This window comes from Haliotis asinina, chromosome 6 (genome assembly GCF_037392515.1).
Source record: "Haliotis asinina isolate JCU_RB_2024 chromosome 6, JCU_Hal_asi_v2, whole genome shotgun sequence".
Taxonomy (NCBI): domain Eukaryota; kingdom Metazoa; phylum Mollusca; class Gastropoda; order Lepetellida; family Haliotidae; genus Haliotis; species Haliotis asinina.
Genome location: NC_090285.1, coordinates 29,968,367 through 29,992,616, shown reverse-complemented (window position 1 = coordinate 29,992,616; position 24,250 = coordinate 29,968,367). Strand labels below are relative to the sequence as shown.

The window sequence follows — 24,250 nt, the reverse complement described above, 5'->3', positions numbered from 1 at the left end:
AAAGTTTCAACTTGAAATGCAAATATCTCCAACTACTGCTGCAATGACTACCAAACTTCTTGAACAGATGTGCAATCAAAATGTCTACAATTTCATCTGTAGAAACTGAGTCGCTAAATTGCACTGTTTGGCCGCTATTTGGGATTGAAGTTTTTGCTGCTGTTTTTCAGCCAAATTCTGACTACTTTGCTCCCAAAATCTGCTGCACTACAACTACAACAGCTACCGCTTTCAAACTAGCCGTACTTTGTGTCTAGGCACCTCCCTAAGCAACGACATCATTGTTGAAATGCTCCGTTTTTGACGGCGATACACACTGCATTAGCTAAAAGGAAGACAAAACATTTGAGACGTGCCCCAAATGAAAGGAAAATGTGCGCAGCAAATTTACTAATATTTCTGTTCAGATCGCTTTAATTATCTATCGAAAGTGCTCGCCTCTGTGTACACATCACCGTAAATAATACTAGCCTGCAAAATCCCGAAGTTTCTGCATATTAAGAAAATAGGCACTTCTTTTTATCACCGACGGCACAGGAATAGGCGGCGGAATGTGCCAAAAGTTGGTGCAGCATTTAACGTTTAACCCTTGGAGAGAGCACGAAAATCTGAAGGAAAGCGGGAAGACGATTACGGCCGCTCCTTTAAACATATCTCACAGGACCACACACCAGCACTCACTATTGTCTGCAAGTTCAGTCGTTCCCTTCAAAGTTGGCGATATGTAGTTCTGTGTATATAAATATAACCTGCCTTTGTGTATGTCAAAAGTACTAACGCTTACCAGATAGATTTGATCTGAGCTTCAATTGAAATTAATTAGAGTTATTTGCTGAACTCCTTTTATATGCCTATGAATATATCTGACAACTCAAAACGCAAAAAAGTTAAAGGTTTTTGTGTGCTCTGTAGTGCATACATGGATTCATAAAAGTAAATTCATCAACAAGCAAAGGCCGAAGTGTATCAGTCAGTATCCCTTCTGTTCTAGGCGTGGGGCCTCCGATGAGTCTCCTTGCCTAAAACTGTGTGGATATTTACCGATGCAGCGAGGAAACCATGAATGTAACTTAAAATTACTTATACTATATTTTCGGTCGAGCTTCCGTATTCTTTCAATATTATAAATAATTTTACATGCATTTGAATGGATTTCAAGATCAAGATCATGTAATGTAATGCACATAAAATTCATTTCCAGGCAGTGAGTAAACAAATCGGGAGCGTCTCGCCAGGTACCGGTGCGATAGGTTAACTTGCTGGTGTCATTTGAAGTAATTAATCACAAATGGCATTTTGTTGACACTGAAATTAATAAAAATTCACACGGTCTGCTTATACTTATAGTAAATTTCTAACATGACTGTAACATTTAAACATTGTATAGACTGCCAATGTGGATTTTATTTCACACACACCCTATGCGCGATCATGTGTGTGTTTTCTGTCATATAGATTCTGCTGGACGCTACAACAACTAAATTAATATGCAAATAATGAATTTAAAACAGACTAATGTTATGGCAACAATGTCGGACTACTACCTTGTTCAGGAATGTATCCATCAATATCCACACGAAAGAACGATATTCCATTCATCTGTAGCTGGTAAATAATCCTGCTCTGTCGTGTGTCTTACAACAGTCTAATATGCGAAAAAGTATCACATCGTTTCAGGTCTTTCACATAGGTCACCCAAGATTGCACACCTGGCAACTAATTGTATGATATCCGCCGTTGTAAGTAATTTAGTAAACCAATAATGAGCAATCAATCAGTCAACGCAATGGTGGTTAATTCTTTGAAGAGAGGATGTTGTTTTTACACTCACACTTTATGACAGGGTGTTGTCAGCATAGATTAGTTTGCAATGAAAGCTGGGCCAACCCTCAAAATTATCTAAATATAAAGCTTTCCAATCCTTCTGACGTATATGAAACAAATGGCTTGCTATGTGCCTGCAGACATATTTTTAGATGACATGAGTAAATATCGAGGTAAAAAACACAGAAATAGGATCAAATTTGATCAGTCACTATACCATCCAGGCATCAGAAAAGAAACTGCACTGTTGGGATATTTTGTTACAATCAGACAAGGAATACCATGGATATTTTTTAAATAATGGCACATGATGGGCATCTGGCCTCCTGACTGTTTAGGGTGAAGAAATTCTGCTAATGTGGACAGGAGCCCGGTCCCTTTGTCCGTCACGGTCAAGGGAGCGGGTGCTGACCAATTTGCAGCTTAGTTTCGAAATGAGACCGTAAGCAAGAAACATTATTTGCTCCGCATCAGTACCCCTTTAAGCAGTCATTTTGTTCAGGTTTTATTAGTCATTTAAAATACTCTGTGTGATTTATTATATCTAGCACCTGATGTATCTCGTGCTGATGATCTAGCGAAATATTGTTAATGAAGCAGGAAAAGCTGCTGTTAATTTGTTTTTAAATTTATAAAGTCACAACCAATATGATTTGGACTATAGTAATGTACTATCATCCTATGGTATTGAGCATTCGGATGATACTGGTATGATGGTATGAATATTTTAAGTCAAATTTACATCAGTTGAACCACGAAAGTGAACACACTGAATCCATCTGGACTGGTTCTATGTTTGTGCTAGTAGAGTGAATTTACAAGATTCATCGCAAGCTCAGGAACAATTCAAGTTCACGTATGTCATTAAGATCAATGGTAAATTTTCCTGTATGTTTTTGAATTTAGATCAGTGGAAATGTTTGTTACGCTGCTTGAGATAAATTTAGTTAATATACATATATAAGTGACTCACATTACGTGAATCACATTCACCTTCGGCTACCAAGTTTTATGTTTTAGGCATTTTGAACAGATTGTTGTACCGTATGCATTCTTTGATTACTGAATGGACAACCATAATGTTTGTTTCTTTAATGTTCTAATACAGGTAGCATCTGTTTCAAAGCCAATCAGAATTCAAAGTTAACGAATGACACATTTCCCATTACTGACAGTAATATGTATTTATATTATCTGTAGCCATGTTTACAATTGGAGGTACGTCACAGATGCAAAGAGCTGAATTGCATAACATCCAAGAAGCCCTCATCGCTGCTCGCAGCTATATTTTTTCTTTTTCTTGGTATGCAAGCTAATTAAAATATTTGCAGAATTTGATAAAATATTGTAGAACATAGGCATGACACAGAGCAAAATAAATTCATGCCATTGTAAGCAATGAATTAATGAATGGATGTCTGAAAATTCCAGAAAATGCTACTTAGTGAAATCAGAATGTTTCTTTGTTTACATTTCAAACATGAAGTCTTTTGAGCAATGCATTTTTTTTCTCACCCAATATCTTACATTTCATTTCACTTCATTTAGTCAGATGGAATTGGTGATAAAGACAATTAGTAGCTTTAGTAGTATGATTTGAAAATGTATGGGGACCGAGCGATACATTTGTTGCAGCTGAATATGGTATACAAGTTATATAATTGGAGTCTCAATACCTGCCTTCGCGAACCAGGATTTTGTAAACACTATTCAATATGGCGGAAAGCACACTTCCTCATTTGTGAAAGTTTATTTTCAAAACATCCTAATTGATTCTGGGTACATCAGTAGCATTTCAGTATGATCATTAGTGATTTCCTGGTATCACTGCATTATCAGTGGTCATTAAAATTAATTTTTGAAATTCAACAATCCCAGTAACTATCCGATTTTCACATTTCAAACACAGTAAATGATGCTGTGAATTTGTACTGTCAAAAGTAAGCGCCATTTATGACATGGCCTCTTTTAAAAGGTTATTTTCTGCACGTAAACTTTGCCTAAGATAATAACTGGATGACATCGTAAAACATGGATTTCCTGCAGAATTTAAAACTATGAAGTATGTTTGTGCGATACATTTAGTATTTTATTGGACTTCAAAGGGAGGGTTGGAGAGGAAGGGCACATGTCCCTTTGGCATCCTGGGGTTTAAGGTACGACTACAGAATACCAGATACCTTCCACCATCTTTGGATACTTTTGGGGTTTAGGTAGGTTTAGGGTAAGGTTTAGCCTTTAGAGTTGTGTGACGTGACAATTAACAATACGGGTATAGGTATCCAGTTGTCTGTATGTCCACAAAATTACCAACATTAATTTTTTCCACTGAACATTCATTAAATTTTGGCGCTTAATGTTACAGTGAAAACACTTAGACAGGATGTAGTAAAGGACCCTCTCCTTTGGTCATTCAAGAAAGTGATTATGCACATCTCAAAGCAAAATCATAAGTGGGTCTCCTGTACACTACTAACACCCTTTAGTCAAGCTGGATTCAATCCTGTACGCTTTGCATTTTTATAACTCTTGAGATTAAAGGGGCACTAATGCGGAGCAATTTCCGTGGACTGGTGTAAACTTTTGTTATTGTTTTTCTCCCGTGAGTACCCGGATGATATCCCAGAATTCGTGACTGGTTCGTGACCTCTGCTGCGCAGTCCGTAGGCGCAACTGATAGTTTAATTATAGACAGATCAACTGAGGTGAAGTCATTTTTTACTTCATTACAAATGTATTATGAAAACAAATGAAACACTTTGAAGGTTAATCATATGCCAGTGGTAGAAATGGTAAAAAACTATTAGGACGGAAAATAACGAAGCCAATGTACGTCTCTATATTTTGCCTCATAACCCTAATTAGTTTATTGTCATATTTGTATGATTCTGAAAATTAACAAAAGAACACACTATCTGCTTATACTCATAGTAAATTTCTAACATAACAGCAACATTTATACATTGTATAGATTGCCAATGTGGATCCTATTTCACACACATACGGGATCTAGTGTCTGTTTTTTGTCATACAGATTCTGCTGAATGCTACAATAAATAAATTAAAACAAAATGCAAATAATGAATGTAAAACAAACTAATTTTATAGCAACAATGTCAGGCTACTACCTTGTTCAGGAGTGTATCCATCAATATCCACGTAAAAGAAATCGTATTCCATTCATCTGCAGCTGGTAAATAATCCTGCTCTGTGTCGCGTGTCTTACACCTGTCTCATTTGCGAAAAAGTAACACATCGTTTCACGTCTTTCGTTGGTGAAAACCAGATAAACCTCTCATTGGTCTCCCAGATAGCACACCTGGCAACTAATTGTATGATGTCCACTATTCTAAGTAATTTAGTTAACCAATAATGAGTAATCAATCAATCAACGCAAGGGTGGTTAATTCTTTGAAGGGAGGATGTTGTTTTTGCACTCACACTTTACGACAGGGTGTTGTCATCTACACACTCTGCCTTTTGACAAATCCGCTAGAAGATAAAAGTAATTAATCAATCAGTGTGTTATCGGTTAATCCTTTGATCGATGTTTGCTTTTGTAACTCAGCTGATAAAACCTCTTGCATCACTTACATGCACATATTACATAACATACAATACATTTGCCATTACAGACCTTAATTTATAATGTTGAGTATTTACTCCAGACAGGAGAAATGCCAAATGGGAACCTTTGTTGAGTAACCGAAGTGGTGTTACTACTAATTATACCTGTTAAAAAATCATTAATTGACCATCCAGGGAATGATGACAAATAACACGTGTATTTACACCATCATGCGCGAGTTACAGCAAGGAAGATGTAATCTCTGTGTCGCATGCAGCCTGAAAACACTTATGGGCCGAAACTGTTTTGAGGATACATACCAACGGAATTTCGTTACATAAGGAATACACACAGGCATTTGCTGTGTACTTGGGTAAATAGGTGAAATAAGGGTTTTTTTACGCAAGAAAATTTTCAGATTTCTCTACCAAACGCAAAGTCATCGTTTTTTGTTTACGAATTCAAATAAATCAACTGTGTGTTTTTATTATCATAAATAAGAAACCATTGTAGCTACCATAGCTACCAAAATTTACGTATGATATTTGCTATCACAGCTCTACCAACACTCAAAACTACCTAAATATAAAGCTTTGCAATCTTCCGTACTGAAACAAATGGCTTGCTACGTGCCTGTAGACATCATATTTTGATGTAACATGATTAAATATCGAGGTTAAAAACACTGAAATAGGATCAAATTGGATCAGTAACTATACCATCCTAGCATCCTAAAAGTACTACACTGCTGGGATATTTGGTTACGATCGGACAAGGAATACCACGGATATTTTTAAACAAATGGCATATGATAGGCATCCGGCCTCCTGACTGTTTAGGTGAAAAAAATATGGACAGGAGTCCAGTTCCTTTGTCCGTCACGGTCGAAGGAGCGGGCGCTGACCAAATTGCGGTTTGGTTTCGTAATTAGACCGTTGGCGAGAAACATTATTCGCTCCGCATCAGTGCCCCTTTAATGTTTGAGCATCAAAATAGATTGACCTTTCATTTATTGTGTGTTTGAAGAGCCACACAAAGGATTAATACTACGTCATTTGCACCGGTGAACTAGTTTTTACTTGTTCAACGTTTGTAATACAATGAAATCATGGAGCTGAACATAAAGACACATAATGTAACATTCTACCAAAATAGTCGTGATTACCTGAAGTGTATTTCGGGGTCACATCTGCAAATGGGGATGGATTCAGTTGATGTGCCTTTGTTGGAGGTGTTGATGGTGATAGCGTCATTGGCATACACCTTCTTCGCTTTGGAGTTCCCTGACCAGGGCTATGCAATGGGTCGAAATCATGACTTCTCTTGAGCGTTGCTCCACAAGCCATCTTTACACCACAAATCGGTCGATGGCTCCCTTGTTTGAATCACCCACTATCTAATAAAAATCAATGGAAACTATCAAATAAACAGCTAGAGTCGCACTTTGATTGTATTTCTTCTCGTCTATGTCAGAAATCGTTTAAATATATCTCAACTTTATCAAGGATGGTCTCGGATTTTCTTCTGCTCTCCAAACCAACCGATATTTAAAATGGCCGTTTGTGTCCGATTATATGCGCCTCGTTCTGAAACCCAGGTTTGAGGTTGTATAAAATGTGACCATCAAATCCGTCTCTGGATTTATCAAACACCGCCCCACACGAAACTTTGGACTGCTAATTGATTATCAACAGAGAGGCATATTTTTATCTTCGAGAAAATATGAAAAATATCATCAAACGGAAAAGACTAGAAAGAGCGCACTCAAGAATCAGAACGCGTGTCTGTTGCAATCTGTATTTTCAACACCGGAAGTAAACAATGTCGGTGAATGCAGTATCAGCAGTAAAGTGCTTTTGTCTGTATTCGAGTATACAGATAAGAATAGAGAATTATACCCGAACTGTTTGCGACAAACGGTACCGCTGAGTGAGAAAGATATCTCAATACCACTGCCAAGATGGTAATGGTTGCGTAAAGTGAAGTCGTAAAGTATTTCATTCGATCTGTCAGTATAGGGTACTCTCACTCTCAGTCTCATCCCTAGTCTGAACACCCCGAAAGGTAAGTAAGATACTAAGAAAACATCTCCTGTAAGTAGTGCTGCGTGTTTTATAATTTGCGATGCAAATTAACGTATGACGTATAATATTCGGTGGTTGAAGGTGTCGTTGTAGGGTTGTCAGTTATGCTGAAGCAGTCGTTGTCGGCACAGGTACTACAGATATGTACCCTAGCCAAAGTAAGTGTACAGGAACGTACCTGTTACCCAAAACAGCAGACGAGCCCACTTTTCTCAAGCCAAAACCGAAACTGGTTTGTAGTGTTGTTCCAGATCGCCTGACTTCGAGTGCATTCTGGGTATTAACAATTGTTTCATTAGCCATGTACTATTATTCTAATGCAATTGTATACGGAGCTGATATTTTACAAGCCGAAGAAAGGTGCCATGCTGCAGTTTTTACATGGTTTGACAGGCTGGAATAAAAGTACACGTTTGAGAAACCGGTCCAGCGCTGATTCCGATCCAGAATGGGATTGTCCTAGGGTATGATTCTGTACATTTACTATGGCTAGGTACACATCTGTATACAGAGAGGTACCTGGGGTACATTTCTGTAGTACCTGTGCCGACAACGACCCCTTTAGCATCAGTTATTGCAGGATCGAGTTAGGGACAAGATTAGAGAATACGGCCAGAATACAGGACACCTTCTGCAATCCTTGAAAGGATTAGGGTAGCGTTAAAGGGGCACTGATGCGGAGCAAAAGGGACGGGCAAAGGGACTGGGCTCCTGTCCATATTAGCAGAATTTCTTCACCTAAACAGTCAGGAGGCCGGATGCCCATCATATGCCATTATTTAAAAATATCCATGGTATTCCTTGTCTGGTCGTAACAAAATATCCCAGCACTGTATTTTTTTCGGATACTTGGATGGTATAGTGACTAATCCAATTTGATCCTATTTCTGTGTTTTTAACCTCGACATTTAATCATGTTACGTGAAAATATGATGTCTACAGGCACGTAGCAAGCCATTTGTTTCAGTCCGAAAGATTGCAAAGATTTATATTTAGGTAGTTTTGAGTGTTGGTGCAGCTGTCATAGCAAACATCATACGTAAATTTTGTTAGCTTTGGTAGCTACCCTGGTTTATTATTTATGATAATAAAAACACACAGTTGATTTATTTGCATTCGTAAACTAAAAACGATGACTTTACCTTTTTGTACAGAAATCTGAAAATTTTCGTAAAAAAGACTTATTACACCTATTTATCCAAGTACACAGCAATGACCTGTATGTATTCCTTATGTAACGAAGTTCCGTTGGTATTCCCAAAACAGTTTCGGCCCATAAGTGTTTTCAGGCTGCATGCGACACAGAGATTACATCTTCCTTGCTGTAACACGCGTTTGATGGTGTAAACATACACGTGTTATTTGTCATCATTCTCTGGATGGTCAGTTAATGAATTTATAACAGGTATAATTAGTAGTAACACCACTTTGGTTACTCAACAAAGGTTCCCATTTGGCATTTCTCCTGTCTGGAGTAAATACTCAACATTATAAATTAAGGTCTGTAATGGCAAATTGTATTATATTTATATGAACTTGTATTCTCATGTACCATCGTTGTTGGTGTTGAGTATTAAATTGAATTGAATTGTGTTATGTAACATCCTCCCTTCAAAGAATTAACCACTCTTGCGTTGATTGATTGATTGCTCATTATTGGTTAAAGGTCACATGCAACCAAAAAATCGAACATAATTAAAACACGTTTATCACTTATTCATGACATATGATATACATTGATGCTTTTAAAAAAACAAATAAACACAATTATAAACGTACAGTCGCGATTCAAAAGTGCAATATTTTGTACTTGGGCTTACTTCCCCCGAAACGAAGCCCTCGGAGACCGAACCCAGTCATAGCGGGTGGATGTGCACTCAAGTGTAACGACGGCTTCCGATTGGCTGTGTCATTTGCTGATATGCTGAGGGTTCATTGTGTGTACAGAAAGATGATCTGTTTGATGGGATTTTAGAAGTATAGCCTGTCACAAGAAAGTAAGATTCTTTATGGATAACAACTTCTTGGTGCTTTGTTTCAGTATGGATTCATATACTGTTTTCAAAAAAAATCATATACACGAAAAGAAGTCGTTATCCATGAAGAATGTATATAGCGATGTTGGGTTTGGAAAATACATGTTCTCTGAATTTGCGCTCGATCCAATAAAAAATCATGTCAGTAGAGATGGTAAACTACTGCGTGGCTGGAATCTGTCATTCGTCCAAGTACAAAGCAGGACTTGAAACTGACAAGAGTATACACCAGTTTCCGTCAGATCCAGTCATCCGAAAAAATGAATGTAGTTTGTTTCCAACCCACAGACATAAAAACATGTCATGTGTATCACACGTGCCTAATTACATAATGTCACAGACATGGGACATGGGTGCACGAGTCATAAATCAACTTATTTTCTATATGTCGTATAGTCTGATAGGTGTTAAGTTCAAATTGCATGTGGTCAGTGATTGAAGCTGTGTATTGCATGTTGTCTTTAGCAGATAGGCAGACAGACATACAGGTGTGAATAAACCAGACACTGAGCTTTCTCTGTGACAGAGACTGCTTACCACAATCAACAAGTTGTTTTACGTAACGAGTAGATTATTTACTTGTTTGTGTACACAACCAAGATTTGACTACTGCTCACGACGCTGGGCATGCATACTGTTTCAAGCTCCGTGAACCTATTTACTGCGCATGCATTATGGATGCAGCGCAGCACAGCTGTTGAAACCAGTTTTCCCCCCAGCGCTGGGGGGAATTTAGTGAAACGTTTGAACTCCGATTTCGCGGGGTTTTTTTTCATCGCGTTTTTTTCAACTTTATAGGTTAAATTGTCATTATTTACGATTTGTTTCGGTAAGTGCAAACCTAAAGGTACCAGAATCTGCAAAGTTGTGTTTTACGTTGCATGTGACCTTTAACTAAATTACTTAGAATGGCGGACATCATACAATTAGTTGCCAGGTGTGCTATCTTGGGTGACCAATGAGAGGTTTATCAGCTTTTCCCCGATGACCTCTCTACAGAAGAAATTAAGACAGCAGTTTTATCTATGAAAAATAATAAAAGCCCTGGTATTGATGGATACCCAGTAGATTCTTCAAATTCTTTTGGAAAGATTTGATTTTTTGGATTTATAGATTTAGTAAAGAAACCTTTTATAGAAATACATTAAAGGTCACATATACTCTAAAGGGTACAAATGCAAAATCACTTGCTGACATCGTTATAAATGAAACCCTGTCATTAAAAATGCTCATTTCGATCTTTAATTACCTTAAATCGACCTTCTTGTCAACAGTGCAATCTTCTCAGCCGCTAACGAAATTTCAACCAATCAGAGCGGCATGTCTCCGTGACGTAATAGTGGGTATAGAAATGAGGGTCTGTGCAGTATTCATCGACATTTTAGGGGTTGAACTATTTCGTTTACAGGTTTGTACAAACCTGAAATCGCGAAAACTGTTGAGAAAAATGAAAGCTGTACGCTCTCACAATCTACTATCATTTAGTTTTGTCTCCTGCTTTGCCTAGTTTTCGAGTTACAACTCTTGTTTTCATAGACGATTCTGTCAAAATCACTTGGTGTCGCTAGGTTGTAATCCGTGTTAGGTGGTATCAACCTACACGTTATTTGTCATCATTCACTTGATGCTCAGTTAATGAATTTATAACAGGTATAATTAGTGGTAACGCCACTTAGATTACCCGACAAAGGTGCCCATTTGGCATTTCTTATGTCTGGATCCATCAAAGGATTAACTGATAATACGCTGATTGGTTAATTAGTTTTATGGGGATTTAAATGGGGGATTTGTCAAAAGGTAGTGTTTATGTACGTACATTTACTAGTCTATACTGAATACACTCTGTCATGTTGTGTCATGGAAAATCCTTTTGGCCATGATTCAAATACATTTTTAAATACTAGTAGAAAGTAGTTTTGATTTTCTAACAAACCATAATCTCAAGGATTCTAATAGACTTTAGCCTGTGACTTCACGATTTTCAAAAATGGCAGCGCCCTGTATGAGGATGAATGCTGTTTAAGTTTGTTTTCACCGACTTACAAGTCAAAATTACTTTCTTTTGATAGTAACATATGTATTTGATTGATGGGCAATAGGATTTTGCATGACATTGCTTATAACATAACAATTTCACTCTTGGAAGCGAGACGGGTGGTGGCCAATGTAATATTACTTACAATAGTACTGTCACTGTGACCACAGGAAGAAATTGTTATGTTCATGCAAAATCATTTTGGTCAGGAATGTGTAGTAAGTAGTCCTGATTTTATAAATTGATGAAAACAAATCTCAATAACATTTTATCCCCTGGAAGTGAGGTAGGGGGACAGCCATCCAATTTAGTATACACCACAGGCTTCCACAACGCTTGCTTCACACGCAAAGACAACCAATTTAGCATAAACTACGGGGGCCGGTGGAAATCTGTGCATACTGACACCATCACCCAACCCCCAAGGAGCAATTGACAGCAACTCAACAACTCGGCATGTCCTTGTTGACCTCGAGAAATCAGTAAAATGACAAGCTTCCTATACATTTTCTATACAACTAACTGAAAATCGTTCCTCCCATGACATCGCTGCAGGGCTCTGGTGACAGATTTACGTAACCTGTCTGTGGTTTCATTTGCGGGCGAGAGTGAAGCAGACAGCATTTTGGCAACTTCTAATTGCTCTGTATGAATTAACCACAAGTTTTTATTCCCCCGGCATGTAATGCGGGGGAATATAGTCGATGCCTCGTCCGTCCAGCCGTAATCATTTTGTTTGCGGAGCATAACTCAGAAACCGTTCAATATCTTCAGACCAAACTTGATATATGTAATCATCTTAACCTATGGCTGTGCCTTTTGCTATTTACCGATTTTTGGCATTTTTATTTTTTTTGTTTATCCATGGAATATTTTGGTATTAGTCTAATTGTGGGGTGGGCTTCATTTCCGGAGCAGAACTCAAAAACCATTCCATATTTGTTTGCAAAACTTGGCAGATATGTCAATCAGAACCCAAAGTGGTGCCTTTTGCTATGTACAGGTTTTTGTGATTTATTGTTTGTTAGAGTCAGTAGTGGAGTACAACAAAAAGTACTGAGGCTAAGTTTACTTAGACTGGTGATAAACCAAACTTTGACTACCGGAAGCTCATACCAACACTTGGTTGCACAACTGTGTAGTTAATCTAGTGTCAGCAAGGATGCACTTGCGGAAACAAATCATCAAAAATGCCAATTCAAGCTATAAAGTTGAGAAGAAAAACATGATGAAAAAAAGCCCACGAAATTGGCATCCAAATGATTCACGAATTTTCCCCAGCACTGGGGGAAAAGTGGTTTCAACAGCTATGCTGCACTGCGCTCAAAACGCATGCGTAGTGAGTGGTTCGCAGAGCTTGAAACAGCATGCCTGTTGTGAGCTGTAGTCTAATCTTGGTTGTGTACATAGACAAGTAAATAATTTACTTATTACATAAAAAAAACATGTAGATTGTGATAAGCAGACTTTGTCACAGAGAAAACTTAATGTCACCGACATGTCTGCCTGCCTGTCTACTAATGACAATGTGCACAAGTTCAGTTACTGACCATTTGCAATTTGAAATTAACACCTACCTGACTGGGTTCGGTATTGCGTCTGCTTCATTTTTAGGGAGGTAAACCCAAGTATAAAATATTGCCCTTTTGATTTGCAATTATGTGCTTATAATTTTGTTTGTTTTTTTCACAATCACCAGTGCATTTTATACATCATGAGTATAAGTGATAACTGTGTTTTAATTATGTTTGAAATTTTGGTTGCATGTGAGTAGTATATACTATGGGGTTTCTAAATCACTTCAAAATAAATAAATATTTAATATCAGTAACATAGATCTAGACCCCCTTTCAAAGACACCAAAACCAAAATGACACAACCTGTGTCCCTCCACACAAGCTCACAGTGGACAAAGTGAGCCGGCCTATTTCCTTTACTACGCGAATGTCTAAATGGAGGACTGGGTCACAGCAGTGTGTGGTCTCGCGTCGGCTGACAACCTATTAGAGAACTGATTTACATAAGGTATGAATCCTGCAATATGCTGACAGTACGTGAACTAAGAATGAGGGCGAGGGGCCTTGGTGTGCAGGGTATGAAAAAGGCTGAATTACAAACTTTATTAGGTATAGCATATCAAAAACCTCCTACTGTGACAGATTTAAGAAGGCAAGCGCGTGAAAGGGGATTGCGAAATTATTCATGTATGAGAAAGTCTGAGCTCATTGAAGTACTCAATGAACAAGCCCCTATACAATTACAATTCACGCCTACTGAGCGTGCTTTGGGGAAATATTTGAGAGGGTGGAAGATGGAAGTTCAAAGACATATAGACGTTGAAAATGTAAGGCAATTGGTATTTGATAAGGTGAATGAAGAACTGAATGATTTAAAAGGTATTAAATTTCAGCTCACATTAAAGATGACACTAGAGAAACAACAAGGGAATGAAACAATTGACCAGACCATTGTTCAGAAAGTTACAACACAACCAGATACTATCAACACTTCTATTAACTGATCATTTGAAAAATTCGGGAAACACTAGAATGTTACACTAATAGAGGGTCTGGTTGGGTGGTTGATATGATCTACCTGGATATTGCAAACTATGAACCGTTGAAAGGAGGGAAACATTTACCAACCCCTAAATATTTTGCAGACAAGCGTGCTAAGATTAATATTCCAAATATTCAAGGGGAAATTGTATGAGGATATCATTAAGGATTATCAAATTTCCAGGGAAGATAAATTCATACAGACTTTCCAGTTATCCAGTAGATGATAACGTTATTTGGGATGATCTAGATGAACCAACCCCTATCTCTCAGTGCACAAAAATAGAAAATCAGAATCCAGATTTGCTATAACCGTATTCGGGCATGAAGGGAATAAACTTATAGTGCACAGGATAAGTCCTTTATTGCATAAGGAGGGTAGAAAACAGCTAACAGCTAATGTATTTGTAACACAAAAAGGTGAAAAATGTCACTATATACTGATAACACATTTCAGTCGATTGGTGTTTGATCAAACGAAACACAAGGAAAAGAAACACTCTTGTGAAAGGTGCCTTCATAGGTTTTCTAGAGCCGATCTACTCAATTCACACAGAGATGATTGTCGAGGTGTAGGGGAGACAGCCATAAGGGTAGATATGCCGATAGAAAACAACATCTTGAGATTTATGAACCACAAAAATCAGATGCCAGTACCATACATTATCTACGCAGACTTCGAAGCTATTATTAAACCAATCGATATGGTGGCTCCATCCCCTAATTAAAGTTACACTTAGAAAAATCAACAGCATGAGACATGTGGTTTTTTTGGTATGTGGTTGTTCGTTGTGATGGTCAAACTAACCCTCCCGTCATTTATAGAGGCCCAGACGCAGCTAAGAAATTTCTCCAATATTTACAGCACGAGGTAGGAGAGATCAGTAAAAAATTGTATAACATAACACCAATGCATGTGACCCTAGCAGATAGGGAGGCCTATATCAAAAGTACTCATTGTCATGTATGCTGAGAGACCACTGTCACGTGACAAGGAAATACAGAGGTGCGGCTTACAGTGAGTGTAACTTAAAGCTTCGAATAAATTCCAAGCTTATTCATATTCTGGTTGTGTTGCACAATTTATGAGGGTATGATTCACACTTGATTATGCAGGCTATTTCAAAGGCAAGGCAAGATATCCTGTATCCCAAACAATATGGAGAGACATATGTCCTTTTCGTTAAACGGGTTGAGATTCATTGGTAGTGTTCAGTTTTTGTTGTTGTCTCTGGACAGCTTGGTAAATGCTAATAACCCAGACGACTTGGCTATAACTAATCGATACATAGAGGAGAAAACTAGAACCTTGCTGCTACGTAAGGGTATTTACCCGTATGAATACATGGACGACTGGCCTAGCTTTAATGAGACAGAGTTACCTCCCATTGACTGCTTCTATAGCAAGCTGTCAGACGCGTCTGTCTCTCAAGACGATTACAAACATGCTAAAAATGTATGGAAACAACTAGGTTGTAAGATGCTAGGTGATTATCATGATTTATATTTGGAAACGGATGTGTTGCTGTTGGCTGATGTGTTTGAGATATTCAGAAAAATGTGTTTGAAGCAATATGGGTTGGACCTGGCATGGTATTATTCGTGCCCTGGGCTGTGGTGAGATGCCATACTGAAGAAAACAGGTGTAGAGTTAGAATTATTCACAGATTACGATATGCATCTGTTTGTTGAGAAAGGGTTATGAGGAGGTATTTCCATGGTATCTAAACATTATGCTAAAGCTAACAACAAGTATGTGGAAGGCTATAACCCTAATAAACCTTCAACTCATCTACTCTGTCTTGATGCTAACAACGGCTGGGTTATGAGTCAATATCTACCAACAGGGGGATTCCAGTGGGAGTCCTGCAGACAGCTGGATGTTATAAGTATTGCACCTGATTCTGATAAGGGTTATGTACTTCAAGTGGACTTAGAATACCCAAAGGAATTGCATACATCACACTACAGTTACCCCCTGGCATCCGAACGTTTGAGGGTTAACCCAGACTGGATGAATAAAACAAAGTCTATCGTTTACTATCATAATTTACAGCTATATCTATTGCTGGGTATGAAGCTGACTAAAGTGCACAGAATACCTAAATTCGATCAAAGCCCATGGATGGAACCCTACATCAGGATGAACACTGACTTGAGAAAGCTGGCCACTAATGACTTCGAGAAGAACCTGTACAAAATCATGACCAACTCTGTATTCGGTAAACCGATGGAGAATTTATGAAAACGTTTCACCGTGAAGCGGGTGAGGGGGGTAGTCAGGTCGAGTCAGGAAAACAAGCTCAGGAAACTGATAACCAGGCTGACGTATAATGGAAGTACTATATTTGGTGATGACATGGCGGCTATACATATGAAAAAGAGCCACATTAAACTTCATTGACCGGTCTATGTCGGCATGAGCATTCTAGACCTTTCCAAACATCTGATGTATGACTTCTACTATTTATGAGTGTAAGAAACAGTATGGTGACAGGTGTGATGTGTTGTACACGGATACTGACTCCCTGCTAATGGAAATTCAAACTGAGGATGAGTACGAGAATATGAAAAACAATATGCACATGTATGACACCAGTTACTACCCGAGAGACCACCTCATGCTAAGTCAAACCTATAAAAAAGTCATAGGCAAGATGAAAGATGAATGTGCAGGCACACCAATTGCTGAATACGTGGGATTGAGACCTAAGATGTATTTTATCAAGAAAGCAGACAACGCTGAAATAAGAAAAGCTAAGGGTGTGAAAAAGAATGTAGTGAAAAGACATATCAAGCATACCCTGTACAAACAGGCCCTATTCGAGAAAAAAATGTTTAAACACCAGACGAACACACTTCGTAGTGACGGGCATAAGATAATAAGGGTTAACTTTGAATAAGACATCTCTATCATACGCTTACGGTCATAAAGATATTTCAGTAAGTAATATATAATGGAGAGAATATACTACAGTCCGCGTGGATATTGGAAAGGGGCAGACGCTTTAAAAAAATTAGCTAAAGCCACACATGTTTTGGAAGAAAAGGCTAAAGCCTGGTTAAAAAAACAAGCTATATGGCAAGTACACTTTCCACCACCGAGATATATACCCAGGAGAAAATTCGGTATTCATATCCCTAATCAAGTTCACCAGGCCGACCTGTTGTTTCTTCCACATGATAGGGTCAGAGGTAAAACATACAAGTACGCCCTGACCATTGTAGATGTAGCCAGTCGCTACAAGTAAGCCAAACCATTAACTGCCAAGGACGCGACACAAGTCGCACGTGGGTTTGAGCGCATATACAAACGCAGTCCGCTGACCTGGCCTTCCGTGTTGCAAGTTGACCCAGGCTGGGAATTCGTGGGTGTCGTGACACAGCTGTTTGTCAAACACAATGTCGAGATAAGGAGGGGTGCAGCCGGTGAACATCAAAGCCAAGCTATAGTCGAGAGATTCAATTGCTCCTTAGCTGAACGTTTGTTTGCTCACCAATATTCACGTGACTTAGTGGGGGGATCACCCACACCCCCTCCAAATACTGAATGGGTAGTATGACTTCCTCATGTGGTTGACTCAATGAACCGTGACGTAACTAGGCTACTCGATAAGAAGCCGGTCGAAGCTATGAAATCTGTTGTATCTCACGGGACAAGAAAAAAGATTCCAGATCACGCACTCCGTAGATATTTATATCAACCAGGTGAATACGAGGGAGACACCCGTAAACGTGCTGTTTGGTCTATGAAAACGTATAATATCGATCAAGTGGATGTCAAAGAAAGGGAGCCTAACCTGTACTTCCTCGTAAATGGGCCGCGTAGAGGGTTTGTACGTGAGGAATTACAAATCATATCTTAATCTTAAACAGGCGTTTAACTTCTTTGATGTAGTTCTTCTCATAAATAAGCTGAAGCCGCTTTCTATCCATGCCATGTTCTTTGCATAAACGATAATGACCTTTCACCCCCCTACCACACACTGAACAAGTGTAATTAATATTATCTTTATGGTGATAAGAACAATAACCCTGGCTGTAGCTCATTTTACCACAAATGTTTGTCTTCCCCATAAGTACCCAGTTTCAAACGTGTCTCATTTTGTGTGATATACTAATATGTGTGATTAGTCTAATTGTTTTATGATTAACACTGTCACTGCTGAACCGAGTATGACGAAGATGAATTCGCTATCTTTCTGACCCTCTGAAGGAGTGTAATACTGTGTCATGGTTGGTTCATTTAATGGTTCCAGTTCCTTACCCGTTAATTTGTAGTATTCTTTCATAGCTTCGTCAACGTCTGTAAAAGTTCTAACGGCATGATTTTCGCGCTGGAGTTGATTATTGATAAAATCTAGTCTATTCAAACACCTCTTAGCGTATTCAGCCTGTGCAGCTTGTAGTTTCTCTGTGGCTATATTGTGTCGCTTTCTCTCCACCTATATCTCAGACTCTTTCAAATGTGAAAACAGGAAATTACTCCCGGAAAATACTAGGGCATTCACTAGAGCCCCACCAACCATCATTGCTAATGTAGCCATGTTCTATATATTACTTTAAAATATTTTCAGGTATAATAACTTGCTTTACCAAGACATCCTTGGTGGCCACTGCCATACCAATGTTCATAGTAAGCATAAACATATCTTGCATGTCAAAGTCGAGTTTTATAGTCGGTTGTTTTACAATCATTTTAGTCAACTGGGTGTACCCTACTGCTAACCTGGAAACCACCACTGCGTGGTTAATGAACGTTTTCCCCTCAGACATAATATATATTATAACATATAATTTTAGTTATAACATAATATGAGGGTCGATTTGGGGACTTGCAGTTGGCTGTCCATAGGGATCTGCAACTGGTGGGGGTTTGTAGTAGGCTGTCCGCAGGACATATAGTGAAACAACAGCAGTAACTACACCACCTACGGCTATCCACATGTAATTATTTTGTTTATTGTGTCTTAGCAAGGCATTTTTTCTACCAGCCTCAACTCTTTTTGGGTTCTTCTTCTTGGTGACTTGTGTCGCAGGGGTGTTGGGTGCCCTCACTCGGCTGTCCATCACATAGCTGTCTGCAGGACTCTCCTCTGTCGGGGTGTGGGGTGTCCTCACTTGGCTGTCCGCAGCATCCATCTCATATAATATTATTGTTATTATTTGTTTTATTAAATTTACAATGCTTTGCCGTGATAATTGCTGCTGTCATCGGGGCCAGATAGATACCATATTTGTGGTATAGAGCACAACTTATATAACTCAAGGCATTATCGATAAACGGGTCCTTCTCTAAGTCCTCTCACAAATATAGACGACATTCCGGCGGGATCAGTAAAAAATGCGACACTATGCTGGTGTACATCTGGGTAACAGTAGAACCTATGACTTTTGTCATCTCAGCCCCGAGTTGTGTTATCTAGCGTATAATTTATTGATTTCCTCATCTGACATTTTCTGAATCTTATCAGCGGTTATGTCTTCGCCTAAATGTTGCTTTTCCCTTACCACCCACGACTGGCGTCATCAGTCTATCACGCTGCTTGTTGTCCTTTTCTTCCTCTGCGACTAACATCTCCTCTAGTAATTCATCACACTCCATTTTATAATTTAACAGTCTAGTTTTTATTTTTAAAAAATAATATCCAACATATACTAAACACATAGAGATAAAGGTTAGATTACACATGACTAGAACTTCAAAAACAACATACACTAAACACATAGAGATAAAGGTTAGATTACACATGACTAGAACTTCAAAAACAACATACATTAAACACATAGAGATAAAGGTTAGATTACACACGACTAGAACTTCAAAAACAATGTGGGGACTTGCAGTTCCGCAGGTCATTACTAATATTTACTGAACTATTACTAATATTTACTAAAACATTGCTAAAAATTACTAACATTTACTAAAACATTACTAGGTCATTACTAAAAATTGCTATGATTCTTCAAAGGCATTTAGAAGTTGGCATAGTAATACATGACAATTTTATGGATAGCAACCTCTTGGGTTTATTTTCACGATGTTTCGGGGCTTATCCTAGCCCCCTCACCAGGTTGAGCTGAACTGAACTGAACAGGGCCACATCGATATTCCTTTGAATTTGTTGTGAAACAAGGTTAAATACTCTTGTAGGCATGTCCACGGGTTGACTCTATATACGTACGGGTCTGTCATCACCCAAGCTCTTTCCTTGTATGTTTTATTCATGTTAATAGTAGGGCACAAAATAACGATTTTTTCAAATACTTCCCTATAATACCCCTCCAACAGATCCAGCATGAAAACGGTCTTACCACAACCTGTCTGTCTGCATATAATAGCGCAGTGTGGAGAGTGGGGCAAGCCCCACACCCCAGAAGATGTGGGGGAGCTTTCCTAGTGAGGCCGACCGCAGGTCAATAGATGGCTTGCATGAATCTCCCATTGTCTATATTAAGTTGCGCATCCATAATTACATATAAATATAATTTCAATTTCCCACGTTATTGAGCCTTCTTCGTTATTTGAATGGTTGTCCCCTCGCTTCCATTTTCGATGCGACGTCCACTACCGTGTAGACTGTTATTGTCTATCGATCTCATATCTAACCATCCAACGAGATGTTTTCAATCTCATAACTACCCTTGTCACCGTTTGGTGTACGCACAACTTTGTTGTAATCATTGAACGTGAGCTCGTATTCCAGTCACCCAATGCGGCCTGGTAAAATGGCGGGTGTGTCAAGCGGGATACAAAACCTGTTCCCATACGCTTCAGCGATTGCTTCACTATTCGGCAGTCTGGTTGTCTCTTCTGGTGTGAAGGCATACCCGATACGTAACCTATTCGATCTTTTGCTGCCCAATCCTTGGTATACCTTGTTTTTGCGTTCTACCTCACTTTTCCACAGGTCTACATAACAGTGATATATATCGCTGTCATCTATGCTAAGCTACTCGCCGCTAATTTCTATAATGATTTTCTTCACTATAGCATGACCCCCATTATTCACTAGCTGGCGTTTGTCGTTAGTCGAAGTTAAAGTGATGTTAAATGCCAATCGTGCCATACCAGGTACTATGACGTCGTTCTCACCCATGTTTGAGAATCTAACCAAAAGTGTTTGGTTCTGGTCTGTCTTGCTGGGCTTGTTTGTAATAGTAACCGACTTGTGCATGGCTTTGACACCTAGTGGCTCTCTTAATCTTCGAAAAGGATTTAGCTTCCTTCCATATAACATTATATATTAATATAATATGATTTTAAAATATGGATGATTTTGAGACAGATGGTCCTGCTGTCCGCGGGACACCTGATGTTAATTACATGATGAAACTTTGTTTACTAGTTTACCATTGAGCGAGCAACTTTTGAATACAGCAGTAGACGATTATTATGATGAATTAAAAATAGATCAAAACTATGTCAAGCCATCATACTGAGACTATTCGAAGTTTATCTTAGATGATTATGGCACTCTGCGTCTTAAGGATAACCCTGAGGCTGACATCATGAACATGCGCACTAGAAAACCACTCGCCTTGTCAACTCTAGCCAGTCGCCATGGTGCTGAATCTATCAGTGAAAAAGTAAACATGCATGATTACGGTGGTACAAAACTAAAAGTAATGAGGGGACTTGCAGTCGGCTTACCCCCTAAGGTCATTCAAGATCTGCAAGCTACCAGATCCGAACTTGTGGTTGATATCCGTCCACAGGACCCCATACAGCGTGATACAGAAGCGTCTGACAGTGTAGAAAAACTGTTGAGTAAATACTGGGACAAACCGTTGCTGGGGTTTAAATTCCCAGTGAGGGAAAAGTACAATCTAGACGAAGCCTTAAAACGCGTACGTGGGGAACTCGTGAACAACATGGGAAAACTGAACGAACTCGACGAGCACATCGCTCGTGAAAAACCAAACTCACCGAAACGGAAGACAAGGGTGATAAGCGCTGTATCACGGAACAAATTAGTAATTTAGAACACGAGAGATGCTCACGATTAGAATCCGCTTTCCTCGAATCGTGAACAACACGATTAGAATCCGCTTCCTCGAATCGTGAACAGCTTCGATCCCAGATCAGCCACATATGAGAAGCAATCAACAGAATACTGAGCGAGGATACAACTCACCATTGCCAGTGTTCTGATGGCATTGGGTTTCATCATATCAACTCTGGTCATATCGCTGTCGGGGGCACCCCAAGCCGACTGCAGGTCCCCACACCACACGGTGACGTCTGAGACTGGATTAAAAACATCTGAAATCGCTCGGGGAAGCCCTAGCTAAACTCGCTGGTAAGACCACAGAAGCCCTGCCTGGTATCATAGGTAGTATCATGTTGTGGCTGCTCAGCGCGTTTGGTAAAACTGCCACGTGGCTTGGTCAAAATCTGTGGGCATTCATCGTCGCTGTGGCTGGACTGGTGTATGTAGCGGTTAGGGAATTTTTAACCAAATAAGGCACAAGCCGACCACGACTCCTCCAACAGCCAGCTCTGTTTTATAATCGATATGTTGCTGGTTGACTGTGTGAACTTGTAATTGTCTTTACGCTCTGGTGGTGGTTGCACTATACCAGTTTCACCAGTCTGTGTGACGTTGGAGATGTTCATATCAGCATTAACACCAAATCTTTTATCTGCTGTGGCGATGATTATTGCATTGTTGTAGCCAGTTATTTTATTGATTCTCAGGCGCATGTCACTCGGAGCCATGTACAATCCCACACCAAACACGTAGTCAACCTTTGACCTGACATATTGTAAGGTGTCCTGGTATCATTTTATAGCACTACGCAGATCTACCGGTGATGCAGTAGCATCCTCAATATTAACCACGAATTATTTCTGCGCGTCGAAAGCGGTTCCCTTTCCTATGATGTTGGAGCACGTCTGTGATTGAGCGCCAAGAATAGCTCAGACGTATGTTCTGATTGATTCGTTTAAACGAATAATACCAGTGTATCCCTTTGATGTATCCAGCATGAATTTTTTCCAGCCATCATCTGGCCTCTGTTTAAACCTCCAAACAAGGTAATCCTTGCTGTCGTCAAAAGCCAAGTTACGATCATCCCACTCGTTCGTTTGTTTTAAAGTAGTGATACGACTTATATTCCGATTTTTTAACCACATTGTAGCTGGCTTCTGCGAGTGACTGATTATGAACGATAGGAATTCCTAATCCATGCTTCAGTCCTGGCAAACGCCAGTCCGTATTAAGATCAACACCGAACTCATTACAAACTTGTTCATATGTTTGTCTATCGTACGGATTGTTTATTGCATTCCATGCCTTATCCTGAGGTATTGGTGCGCTTATTTCTTTGATAATATGTCTGATATGGTAGTACACGTGAAATGTAAACACAGATTTACTCAGTTCATCCCACCTAGTGTCTGTCAATGTCAAGCCGCATCCAGTCGTCGCTCACTACACAGCGAAATTGAACTGATTCTGCCAGAACTGCATCGGGTTGTTAAACCATGCTTGTACTGTTTTCACATTAGTGACAGAAAAACCCATAATGTTCATACACATCCATGAATCGGACTATAAAGTGACTTGCTGGACCTGTGGTCGGCTGGGGTGTGGGGGAAACCTCACTCTACTGTCCGACACCACGATTTTCATGTGTGTGAAGTCTGAGGCATTTATGTTGTTGTTTTTTGGGTAGAATACTTCTGGTTAAAACACATTATTATTGTATATAATTTATATTATAATATGTACATTACGCTTCCGGATATAACGAACGGTGAGCCCATTCAACTTACGCGTGCCATTGATAACACGTCTGGCCAACTATGCGATATCACCTACTACTCGCGATGGATAAACATCGGAAATAAAAAAAATAATAATATGTTGCCCGTCAATAATTCACAAAACGGAATAGAAGATGGTTCTACAGCGTGTGTTCTCTCAATGATGAAAGTTTCAAACCCTTAGGAGCTGAACTTAACATAAACGACTCAAATGGAACAGTGATGTTAGACAACAAGGGGAAAAACAGACTGATACTCAGTAACAAGTTGGCGGAGATGCTAGGGCTGACATCACTTGCAATAGATCCTGGCCAGAGCATCAATGGTATGGATCTACCAGATCTAATTCCATACCACGAGCTATTTGTTCATC

General features: G+C 39.2%; 2 protein-coding genes across 2 annotated transcripts in view; one reads left to right on the top strand and one right to left on the bottom strand.

Annotated features, from left to right (window-relative positions):
• Positions 1 to 7,196, bottom strand: part of LOC137287584 (akirin-2-like) — a 30,911-nt gene extending 23,715 nt beyond the window's left edge. Inside the window, exon 1 of the mRNA XM_067819952.1 lies at positions 6,558 to 7,196. Coding sequence (XP_067676053.1) covers positions 6,558 to 6,738 — 181 coding nt within the window. The 5' untranslated portion in view covers positions 6,739 to 7,196. The remainder of the gene's footprint in view (positions 1 to 6,557) is intronic.
• LOC137287583 (E3 ubiquitin-protein ligase SHPRH-like) overlaps positions 7,191 to 24,250 on the top strand; it is a 192,413-nt gene continuing 175,353 nt past the window's right edge. Inside the window, exon 1 of the mRNA XM_067819951.1 lies at positions 7,191 to 7,456. The gene's annotated coding sequence lies outside the window, so the exon portion shown is untranslated. The remainder of the gene's footprint in view (positions 7,457 to 24,250) is intronic.